General features: G+C 44.3%; 1 protein-coding gene across 1 annotated transcript in view; it reads right to left on the bottom strand.

Annotated features, from left to right (window-relative positions):
• Positions 1-5,913: 5,913 nt before the first annotated feature.
• Positions 5,914-12,566, bottom strand: part of ANKRD31 (ankyrin repeat domain 31) — a 68,865-nt gene continuing 62,212 nt past the window's right edge. Inside the window, exon 26 of the mRNA XM_084505119.1 lies at positions 5,914-7,481. Within this exon, the coding sequence (XP_084361245.1) occupies positions 7,336-7,481 (146 nt within the window). The 3' untranslated portion in view covers positions 5,914-7,335. The remainder of the gene's footprint in view (positions 7,482-12,566) is intronic.

Genomic DNA, 12,566 nt, shown 5'->3' with positions numbered 1-12,566 from the left:
ATTGCCTGCAAAGAGTAATAGTAATAATAATAATAATGTGTAAAAAAATTGTTGAAAAATTATGAGTGTAGCTCTGTATGGCAAGCCACGGAAGTCTTTAGTCAAACCACAAGCACCTATTTCTGTTCATCCACGTAGCACTCCCAATCACGGGGGAAAAACAATCCTAAAAAAGAGCAGCTCACGTCCAAGCAACCACATTCCCTTCCACAGCAGGGCAAGGTGAACATGAAGAGGGAAATCTCCCCGACAGGAGAAGCACCTGCCAAAAGCCCTCCTGAGTTCAAGCCTTGGCAAGCGACTTCCCCAGCCTGGCAGGGGTCACACAGGACCAGGGCCATGCCAAGGTGGGTGCAGTGACTGGCAGAGTGGGGGGACACCGGGGCTCCACGGGTGCTGGCCCCTGAGGGGATGGGCACAGATGGGGCAAAACACCTCTTCTGGTGGGCGAGGGCCCCGTGCTGCTCCCTGGAGCTGTCCTCCCCACAGCCGAAACCCCAGCACCCAGCTCAGAGGCAGCTTGCTGCCCACGGTCCAGAGGTGGATGTGATGCCGGGGTGTTGGATGCTTCCAGCATCCTTTGACTTCATGTCCCAAATTCCTTGCTGAGTCCTCGGATAAGAGACCTCGGCTACGGACCCAAGGACAGGAGTCTGGGCTACGTATCACAGCAAAGGTCACAGTGATCCTTTCTGGAGATTGTTTTAGGCATGACAATCTGCCCTGCAAGCCCACCTATTCATAAGCATCCCACATCCTGTTTCAAGTCTCTCATACATCAAGAAATCTACTTCTGTGCTACTACTGATAAGCTTCGCACATGCAACACTCACGAAGAAATCTGAGAAACCACACGGTGTACCGTCAGCATGTACAGTATATAAATGCCACGGTACTTTCTGCTGAGGAAAGCACAGTAGCTGTACCCCAATCAGTCATACAGATTTCTCCTCTCCACCCAGACTTCAACCAAAGCATTTTGCTCACCAGCCCCCTCTTCACCACCAGCCTTCCCCTTCACGTGGGCTTACAAACCACGGAGCCCACAGCCTGTGCTCCACCCCAAACTGGTACCAACAGCTCTCAGAGCTTGGTCGAGGGGCCTGGAACAGTTGGCAGCATCCCTGTCACAGCACATGGGCACAGCATGGCAGCTTCCCAGGGAAGGGTGGTCCTGGGATCCCCCCCCGTGGCGCTGCCCCCATGCCTCAGACACACAGGTGCCATTAATTGATGAACACACTAGGAACATAGAGATTACAGCGACTGCAGGAATTTTCCCCGGTTGTTTACGTGATCCATCACCAGCTGACAGCGGGTGATGTGCCTGGGCATGATGTGGTCTGGGAACTCGGCGTTTGCCATGGCTGTCCTTCGCCCTCCGTCAGGTGGCAAATCCCCGTGAGCCCCCCCCAGAATTCGCCAGCCAGCAATCTGATGAGGCTTGGCTTGTTGACAGAGTTAGACCAAACTTACTTCCCCTGCTGGATTCGGCACCCTGCGGTTTATGCTCCAGAAACAAGCTTTCTGTGACTCATCCTCCATGTCTCTTCACTCCTTCATTGATATTTCCTGGGAAACCTCAAACGCTACAGTCGCCGTGTGACTGCTGATGCCATTCCGCAGCTGCAACAGCAAACACCATAAGCTCTGCTAAAGCCCTTGTAGCATCATCTGCTAGCAGGACCAAATCGCTCCGGCAGCCAGCCTCTGGAGCTCACATCGGGGCAGCCTCACCTAACCCTACCCAAAGTAGTTTCTTCTGCTGTGTACAGGCAGAGTAACCAGCAAGAATAATGTCAGCACCTCTCTGGTGCTCAATTCCTGGTGTTGAGCAAAACCTAACACTTTTCCAAAATCCCTTTCTGTATTGCATCTATTGTCCTTTCCTGAAACCTTTCGGCAGAAGTCTGGAAATGCTCTCCATCTGTTCTGCTAATTGACACAAAGCTTCCACAGGGGAGATTCACAGGTCCAAGGACTCCTCTTGAAGCCACACCGTACACTGTGGATGCCCAAAAGGGCCTCAGCAGAAAGAATAAACAGCTGACAGACTGGCAAGATCTCTGAACTTATCTGTTCCCTATGAATGTTTCAGCATTATCTTGGTTTCTCTGAATTCTGTGCATCAGTACTCACCAGTTTCTTTGTATGTGCTGATAACACACTGCTTGACCCTTTGTACTCTGAATTTTGCCTTTGGTCAATCCTTCCTGGATGTCCTGAGCTACTTCTGAAGAATTTGGGAGATCTATTTTTGAGATGATCAGACAGTCTGGTGATTGACCAGCACAATTTGCAGATATTACACCAGGAAATAGCACATACAGCACAGACTGACATCCACAAAGTCACAACAACTGGCACAACAGCGGATTTCAGTGTTTGGTCCCCCTTTCCTGCATCCCCACTGTAATCCAAAGCAATCCAAAACTGCTAATTTTTCCTTCCCACTATTACCACTTTTCAAAAGTTGTCCTTAAGAATTGCTCACTAATTAGGATCATGCATCACAAAGTGCTAGCCAGTGCTGTCACTGATCTTTATTGCCTTTACAGGCAGGCAGCGTACCCAGAAATGCACAAAAACCAGAACCCAAACCCCCGGGTAGCAGATATGTGACCACCAGCCACAGATGCACAAGCACGGCAGCATCCCACGTCCCTTCCCATGTCTTGTAGGAACGGGCACATCCCGCCCAGCCCACGGGGCCCCTCCAGCCCTGGGCACTGTCCCTGAGCACACAAAGGTGGGTGCTTGGGAAGAGGATGAAGGACACAAAAAGAAGAAGCATTCTGCTACACCTTCTCCATGTATCCTTTCAGTTTGTGCCTACTTATAGTTCAGAAATGGACAAAGCCAGGAGTTACAACTTCCATTTCACAGCACCAGCACACTGTGACTTTCTGCCGTGAAACTCTACGTTTGCTTTTGAACCCCTGTAAATTTTTGGATATCCAGGAGACATCGAGGGGCAAAGCACTCCACAGCTGATCCACACACCCTGTAAGAAAACCACTTTCTCTCACTTGTTTTCAATCTTCTGCCTACCAGCGTCACTCAATAGTTGTAGCCCTTGTCCTGGAAGACAGCAAGCAAGCAAGCAGCTCTTCCCTCCTTGGCTGCCTTCACTCCAGTTTCAAGTTTACCTGTCATATCCCCACTCACCCATCTCTCTCCCAGGCTATCAAGTGGAAAAAAAAAAGAAAAAAAAAAAAAAAAAAGAAAGAAAAAAAGAAAAAGAAAAAAAAAAGGCTTTGCAAGAGCTGAAATTACTCCAGTACCGCTGGTTGATGGACTAATGCTTTGAAACAATTTAGGGGATGTTCCGTGGAGCAAGCAAGTCTTTGGGTGGGATGAACTGACCGAGTTAACCCCAAAACCCACTTTGTGCTACCCATAACCTCAAGGCAAGGTCCCTGTAGGGTCTCTCTCTGAGAGCTTTCCCCTAGTAAGTCTGTTCAGCCCATAAAAAGACTGAAGCTGCTACTGTCTCTTCTTGAGGGGGAAAAAAAATAACAAACAACCTCCAAACATTTCTTTCTGACAGATCCTTACTCTTCTGCTTCCCTAGAAGGAAAAAGAGCCGCACTGGAGAAAAAAGTAAGAGCGCTTGGCAGACAAAGCGCTCCCACAGCCTAACGCACGGGGTTTTAGCAATGCACCGAGCGCTGACAGAACCGGAGCCTTCGCCAGCTCCCCGGCAGATTCAGTTCCTGTTACAAAACCGCGCCGGGCTGGTACCGGCGGCCGGGGAAGGGGCTCGGTGGTGCCCCGGGGGCTCCTCGGGGCGCGCAGGGCGCCCGCCTGCCCCGCAGCCCCCTCCTCGTCCCGCTGCCAGCCCCAAAATCCCCCTGCGCGCAACTTCTGGGGCGCACGCGAGTTCTTACCGGAGCTCCTCGGCGGCACTCGCGGACGCCGACACCGAAAAGACTGAAAGCACCGGCACTCCTCGTCCTTCTGTCTGCTTGTCCTCCTGTCTGCTTGTCCTCCTGTCCTGCTTGTCCTCCTGTCCGCCTGTCCTGCCGCCGCGCCCTGCCCTGCTCTGCTCTGTCGCCCCCGCGCAGCAGTGCGCCCGCGGAGCGGCGCCGCGCCCCTTCCTCCTCCTCCTCCTCCTCCTCCTCCTCCTTCTCCTCCTCCTTCTCCTTCTCCTTCTCCTTCTCCTTCTCCTTCTCCTTCTCCTTCTCCTTCTCCTCCTTCTCCTTCTTCTCCTCCTTCTCTTCCTTCCTCCCGCTTCCTCTCTCCAAACTCCGCCGCCGAGCCTCCAAGTTTGCCGGGCAGCGCGGAGCCTCCGCGGCCCCTGCGCGCTGCTCCGCGAGGAAAGTTGGGGCCGGGACGGGCAGGAGGAGGGGGAGGAGGAAGATGAGGAGGAGCAGAAGGAGGAGGAGGAGGATGAACGTCCTCGCAGCACAGCCCGGAGCCGGTGGGCAATGTTGGCGGCAGCCGGGCTCTTGGCTCACCTGCAGCCGGGCACGGTCAGAGGCTGCAAATGGCCATCGGGCTCCTGGCAGATGGAGAAACAGAGCCTAAAGCTCTCATGTGAAGTGGTTCATTCCCTCAATCCTTTAAACGGGGCGTTTTTCCCCCGATTAACATTGCCTGAGATCCAAGGAGAAAAAAAAAAAAAGTCTTTTCCTCTGTGTCATAATCACAAAACACTTGCCAACTCCAGCTGCTCCAAGAATTTACCAGGATTCCTACGGCGACGTTACGCTGGGGCATCTTCTGAGGGTGCTTGCACTGTGCAGGGTTTTTGACAGCTTCCCATAGCTGCCCTCCGTTCCCACGTTTCTCTTACCTTACCTATTCTTGCCTCTTAGAGTTCAGCTTTGCCGGCAAGAAGGCACAATGCTCTGTGCTGATCCTCTGCCGAGAGCGTATTTAGCTCTATCCGTATCTTTGTCTTTGCTTCTTGTCTCTTTTCCCCTCGTCTCCCTCGCTTTTACCATTTAATAACCTATGGCCTACGTTATGCAGGAGGTCAGATTTTCACATCGGCCGCTTCTGGCCTCAGAACCTCTGACTCTGTGTTGCATTGTCTGCCTCCCAGCTGCTTATCTTCCTTCCCTCTCACGCTTTTGTTTTGTGCCTTGCATTCTTCCTCACTGGTATTAATCTTCTCACTGAGGTTTTTTTTTACTCCATCGTGGCAATACATAAATAAATAAATTGGTGGAAATACATGTCTGAATTTGTGGCCTTTGTTCCCGGCATCATCTCCTTCTCCTCCTGTTCCCCATCTGAATGCTAACAACAGGCAGAATGCCACGGGTTTTGTATTCCTTGCATTTCTTGTCCTGTCCCCTTCATTCTGCACAGCACAAAACACGCACTAATTCACAGGCCAAGTAGAGAGGCGTTTTGCTAAGAAAGAGAACTGGATGGTGACAGAAGCAGAAGGGCTGCGAGGACTAGCCCTTGCTGCTTGCCAGTCATGAGAGGATGCTTCGTTATCCTGCGGTGCTCAGGATCACTGATAGCTGCCTGCCTTAGACCCCCAGAACTACACTCAGAAAGAAAAAATTTGATCAAAGAAACCAAAACATCCTACTGGTGGTGGCAGGACTTTTGTCGTCTCTTAGTGGGTCTCTACATTAAGAAAAAGATTCCAGTAGGCACAACATAAAAAATTAATCGTTGGAAGATTTAGGAAGTAGAACCCTACATTGGTTGTCAAGCTAAAGCCTTTCTTAAGATGCTTCCGTGCAATACAAATATCAAACAACAGCAACAACAAGCTGGTAACTGACTTTTACTTCAGGTGTTAACGAGCTGTTTTCATGTCGCTCTCTGCATTTTTACCTCTCTACCTGTTTTGAATCATTCAGACTTTTGTCACCGTATCTTTGTACTGCCTTAGGTCATTGAATCGTGTTAATATAATGATGGGCGAGAAGCATTACTGTCAAGTCCTCCCAGTTTTTATACCGCAATTTTATTAAACATCTGGTAACAAAGAAGTCAGGCAAACACATAAGTAACTCGGCAGTAATTTTAACAGTCAAAAATCTTCAACTTCTAATGAAAAACTACTTCCTTCCATCCGAATGAACAGTTCCTTTAAACCAATATGCCTTCAGGTTTGTTTTGCTGCAACAGCTGTGAGAATGTTCCATTTTCTTTTTGCATGGAAACTGACCTTTACTAAATACCTGTCAGTCAGTAGCCTTTAACTTTATTTTTTTATTTTTTTATTTTTTTTTTAAATCTTTATAGCCCATCAGGCAATGATTGCTCATGCATCCCAGGGCAGAGTACTAACTCTGCCCGTCAGACCCCTCTCTCTTTTCCCTAAACCTTCTCCCACTTAAGACACTAATCAAATCCCTGCAGAACAGCTCTTCTGACTCCAGATAGAGAGCTGAGGATGTTAGGTATTGACAGGAGGTATTTCTCACCCCATTCACTGGAGTTAGGAGTAGTAGGTGTTATTATTTCATCTCTCCTTACAATCTGGGGAATGAAAGAGCAAGAACACCACTTGAATGCAGATAACTCTCATGACAGTCAAATGTGTTATGAATACCCTACCGAGGCAGATTCACACATTGTAAAATAAGAACAAATAGAAAGCCTCCACAGATCAGGGTGGGAACATAGGATGTTGTTAAACATCCTGGAAAAATCCATTTACCAGGAATGGGCTCGGTGTATTTCCTGCCAGACGCTGGTGCATTTTTTGACTATCAGATAGATTTGGTTGCAACACCAATGGAATTTCCCTGAGCACTCTGAAATGTTAAGAGCCCTTTTCTAACCTCTCACAACATACATCCCATTCTCAAATGTTTGTATATAACCATGCCCAGTAAAGCAAAGTTGCTGGTTATTTTCAAAGTTGCCTGTCTTGACTTCTGCCTAACAGCTCACGTTATTGCACAAGCATTTGCAGCCACTTCTGATAGCATGTGCTCTGGAAGCATTGCTCACCAAAAGCATTGCTCACCAAAAGCATTGCTCACCAAAAGTGAGCATTGGTGTTGGTACCTGCCTGGTACTGTCAAGCACGGGCAGGTAGGAAGGCAGAGAAATCAGTGGAGTATCACACAAACTTACCAACACAGACTATATTTCATTGCGCACCAGCATATAACAGGCCATTGTCTACTTTCCCATTTAATGATGTTAAAGCACAAAATTCAATATTGACAGTTACTTTCACCTGCTACAAAGTACTCTTCAGTTTCTCATTTACTGAAACAACCTTTCAGTCCATTCCAAGTGCTGGGCAAATGATTTATCAGAATGACGGTAACAAAGCACTTGGTTCTAGAAGTTCAAATGTTTACTTCTAAATGTTGATGAAAAAAAATAATGTTAGCACTCAAGAAGTCTTCAGAATCCAAAATCTTCACATGCTAGGTAGAAATTCCAGTGCTTTTCCATTACAGACCATGGTAGAAATTCCTCTGTACGTAGAAGTAATGTCTCATTTACAACTTGTGTCAGACTTTCTACTGAGTTGAACTGGATAGAAGAGCCTGTTGAAAATGAATGCAAATGATTACACAATGCATGCTGAAGCAAGAGAAAGCAATCACTGGCACTATTAATTACACAGGTGTTAGTAATTTGTTAGAACCACGAAGGCATCACAGATCCCTGTGCCCTAGGATGCTCGTAGCCTAAGACCCCAGATATCTCACCCATGGTGCTACCACAGTACTTGCACAGCACTTACACAGACTTCAGTGAGACAAGGCAGTGCTATGTGTTTTGGTGCTCAGGGTGAGGATCCCTCTCACCACGTCCTTCCTATAATCCTGAATGGACTCCAATGAATTCCAAAATGAAGCTGTACACGTTTATACAAAAAAAAAATTACAGCATTGAACAATGGGTATTTGCAGTATTTACATACCTGCTGGACGGAAGCAACTACTGCAATGCGTGAGTTGAAGGCATTTGTGTTGCTGCCAGAACAACTGAACTTGTAGTTTTTACTGTTAAAATCAGTAACAAAATGGCAGAGTTGAGATCCAGCAACAAATGTTTTTTGTTTGTTTGTTTTTTCCATAGGGGTGCAGAATCCAACAGGCACTTGAGACTGCTGTTTTCAGAGTTACTGGGATTTGTTCCTCTTTCATCCACTCAGTATGGGTACGCACAATGCTAGAGCTGCCACAACCAGCCCAACATGGAAACTGCCACATGTAGCAGATGCTGGCTGGAAGGATTGTCATGAAAAGTGGTGATGGCCTCTGTTTAAAATAAACGTGTTCTGATGGTGTTCAGTGTCTTGAGGACAGGTATTTCAAGAGGATTAGACTGGCCAAAAGAAATACTTGTTAAAATACAGAGAAAACATGTCTCAAGGTACAGCAGTTGGTCATTTGGCTTGCACTCCTTTCTGATGTGCCATGCCAGGAGTTTGTCTTCCTTTGTCACCAAAGTTTTCTAACTGTGTTACCTACAACAATTCCAACATGCACGAGAGAGTCACTGCACTGACCACACTGGTAGGTCCTAGTGATGAAAAATCTGCATGTCTTGTAGGTATCGGACCTTTTAACTGTGTCTCATGCTCAATGAGCAGTTGCCTGCCATTTCTTGATCACTCGCCACCCGATGCAGAGAAGCAGCAAATTACTAATAAAAGTGAGAGGTCTGAGTTCAGAACTGCAAATACACGATCTTGCACGTGAGGGTGTGTGTTGTTCCACACAGCAAAACTTCTCACTTCAGTGAGAATAGGATATCACTCCATATTTTACACCCCCAGTGTGTCTTCAGTATGTCCCTGGCATAACACAATGCATAACGGAAAAAAAAAAAAAAAAAAAAAGAAAGCATGGTGGAGCTATAATCTGATGGCTAGTGTATATTGAAGTATCTTGAACTACGGCAAACAAAGACAGGCAGGCTGAATGCATGCCCCATCCGAGAGGTAACATCGCAGTGCTCCTCACACAAAGCTTGTACCTCTTATGAAGGAGTGGTCAGTCACACCAGAGGTCCCTTACACACTCAACTGGAAGTAATTTTCGAAGGGTGTAAGGAGGAATGCCTGAATGGGAAGTTACAAAACAGTTCTAAGGACAATGTCTTCAGGAAAAAAAAAATCTTAAAAGCAAGCCTGGGAATATTTTGATAAAATAAACTGGCAGAAACTGAAAGGTTATCATTAGTACTGGGTCTAGAGTAACATGACAGGCATGACTTCAACCTGCTTCAATGTGTTGAAAAAGCTTTTTCATCCTGAAATGCCCACATATTGCAGGTCAGCACAGGGAAACTTCTTGGCAAAGTCTGAAGTTATGTGAACAATGTTTTTTCATATCATAATTGGAGAAAAGACATTCATTTTTCACTTGTGGAAATGATCTTTTCAGCACTCTCACTGCAATATTCTAACTTACAAAAAATCTAAAATCAAATTTGGAAGTGTAATAAAGTTATGACCAGATAAATCCATTGGTTTTGTTCGTTGATTTGCCGGCAGCAGATGGCTTTCTTTGCTGATTCCTTTGGGACAAATTAATGTTTTACCAATTGGATGAAGATTTTGTAAAGTAAACACCTAAACACCAGCATTCTATTATAAATACAAATTTACCTGAGTGTATACTTTAAAAACAAAAACACACAAACAAAAAAAAAAACAGAAGCAAACAAAAAAAAATCCTTTTCATTCTAACCTCTAATTTTTAGTAATTTTAGGTAATGGTTAGCAAAAGCACTACAATTTATACACACCAAAGCCTCCGCCTTGGTTCTGAACAGCAGTGTTGGGTAAAAGAGTTTCTACATCCACACACAATCTCTTGTTCCTTAGCAGGTATCAATCAGTTTCTTAACATTTAGTCTCTGTGTTTCTTACTCCGTATTCTGAAATAAGCGACTCGCTTTGTTCTCATTTCCCTTTTTCTTTCTCAGCTCTTCTTCCCTTTTCTCTCTTTGCTTTCTATTATGTTTATCACTTTAATACCCACTTTGAAGTTTCCTTTCTCCCTTTTGCCATCTGTTAACTCCCTTCCCCTTACTGGCAGCTTACAGGCTTTTAGCAGTGCAGAACTGCTCCCATGCTACTATCCAAAACTCAACTGTGTGCCTCAGGTTCAGAAAAAAGCTTAGGCAGGTAGTGTGCACACAGCCAGGGTTTTTCTCTGCTTTACCACCTTTGCTGTCTTGTCAAGTGCTCTCAGTTTTCTTCCACCCTCATAAACTAGAAGATAAAGTACCAATCATTATCAATATCAGAATTAACTTCTTTTTTTTTTTTTTTTTTTTTTTTTTCCTGTAAACCTGGGGAAAACATATTCCCTTGATACATTTTCCATCCCGCCTGCCAAGAACTTCTCTGTGTATTGGTATCTCTTTCAGCCTTATATTTTTGAAGCCTTTTTAAATGTTTTTCAACTTCTGTTTTTGTTTTGTTACAACTTTACAAGACCTTGCTTCTGTGGTAGATAAGAACCTGAAAATGCTATTTAAGGATAATTCCCATTAGTGGCACAAAAATATAAATGTCAGACCAGAATCTCCAGTTTGCATAAAGGTTAGTCACCAATGATTGCTACTACTGTGCAGCCTCCATTTTCTGATCACTAAAATATCCCCTGAAAGATCTTTTTTTTTTAATTATTACTTTTATTTTTAAATGGCTATCCTACCAGTATTGTTTCCAATTAGAAATTGCTGAAACCATCCAGAGATAACATTAAGCATTTTGTAACTATTTTACTGGTGTAAATTATCTGTAAAAGTTATTTAAATGCTCTTGCATTATAACCACCAGCATATTTGAGTCAATATACAGGCAGCAGTCAATCTAGTGTCCACACTTCTGTAATACAGGTGAAGGTTATTGCTACACCTGAGAGAAAGCCTAACTGATTTGTGATATCTGTAGCAAAGTCACAGGAGATGCTATTCATCTAGCTCAAGTTGATCTGGTTAGGTGCAGTAAGTCTAGATGTGGGCTACAGATGCATCAGCAAAGAGAAACTCTAAGGACAACACACTGAAAGATGTCAGCAGTTGATCTACGATTAGGCAGTGAAGATTTAGAACAAAAAAAAACAGCCTTAGATTTCAGGATTCTCGGGTTTCTTCTGTGCTCCTTTCAGGACCCCAAACAGAGAACACCAGCCATAAGCCAGGAACCCCAGCAGCCTTTGGCCCTTCACACCCAGAAATGACAGCCAGCACCTCACATAAACAACATTTAGATCCCGTGACTCTTACGAGGCTGCTACTGAACTGAGGCACATGAGTTCTGCCCCTGCTAGTGGTAATGTTGCAAATGACTTATTTCAGCTAATTAAGACATTAATTGGCATCTTGGAAAATTAGATGACTGTGGACAGTTCATCATTGTAAGACTGTATCTTTCTCTGACAAAATAAGATGCTCCATGGTAACTGTTTTTGTTTGTTTGTCTTGTTGCTTTTTCCCCTCAAAATGCTTTTTCTTCTTTCCAGGTCTCCCCACAGTTCTTGACTCACTTCACATGATGTAGGTCTTCATTCTGACAGATTCTCATTCCCTGTATCCTGTAGTCCAATATCTTTGCCTTTACAAACAGATTAGTGATCTTTGTCTAACAATCAGACGTGACATCCAATGCAGATACCCAAAGGTGAGGTATTCCCTAAAAGATACAGGCTACAGAATTTTGGCTACTAGCTTTGTGACACTCTGCATCCACCACTGTCCTGATTTTGAAAACACTTTTTCCTCCCCCAAAAAATAATTTATCAAATACACCTGCTGTATTTTTTTATATTGGTAGTTAATCCCCTTTCAAAAATTTGAAGATTATTTGTAACATCCTGTGAAATAAATAAATGAATCATTTCCATTTGGAAGCTAACTAATGGATTATAATGATCAGCTGCAGTTTAGCACACAGCTAAAATTGTATCAGGAGGACTTAGAGCACCCAGCCTATGCTTCTTTCATTCACGTATCAGACAGCTACTCACCACAGATCATCTGTAGGTTCAGTTCATCATTTGCCTATAAATAGAATTGGCATGGCAATAATTTGGAATTTAATTCATGCTTTCACAAACCATTATTCTATTCTCTTGATGCTAGATAAAATGGTAGATTTGAGAAAGTACTGTTTCTTCTTCTGCTCAATAAAGAACAGTATTTTGCAGGACTTCATTCTTTCTTTTTGTCCTCCAGTAAGATTGACAAAAGCAATGTCATAAAGCAGAAAAAAATGATTAGGTATCTAGAGTCATTCTTCTCTGAATTCATTTCATAACAGTGACCTTTCTTGTTACACTCTGCTTCTGTATGGAAAAAGAACTTGCAGGCACGATTAAAGAGCAGGAATTCATGCCTTTTATTCTAAGGCATCAGTTTCAAGGTTTACACTGAAATTTCTTTAATTATTTTTATATTTCTTGTAGCAGGAAGTATTGTTCCTGCAACACAGTCAATGAGATTATATACTTTGTGGAAAGATACAGTTACTAGCAAATTTATTTCTAAATATCTGGGGGAAAAAAAAAAAAAAAAGTGTAATATTAATAATACTTCATAGCTTTTCTGCAAGCAGTGCCTATATAGGTGATATAAATACAGTATATCACTCCCCATTAAAACCTGTG

Source organism: Aythya ferina (assembly GCF_964211825.1).
Source record: "Aythya ferina genome assembly, chromosome: Z".
NCBI lineage: Eukaryota > Metazoa > Chordata > Aves > Anseriformes > Anatidae > Aythya > Aythya ferina.
This window is presented reverse-complemented; position numbering and strand designations above follow the sequence as displayed.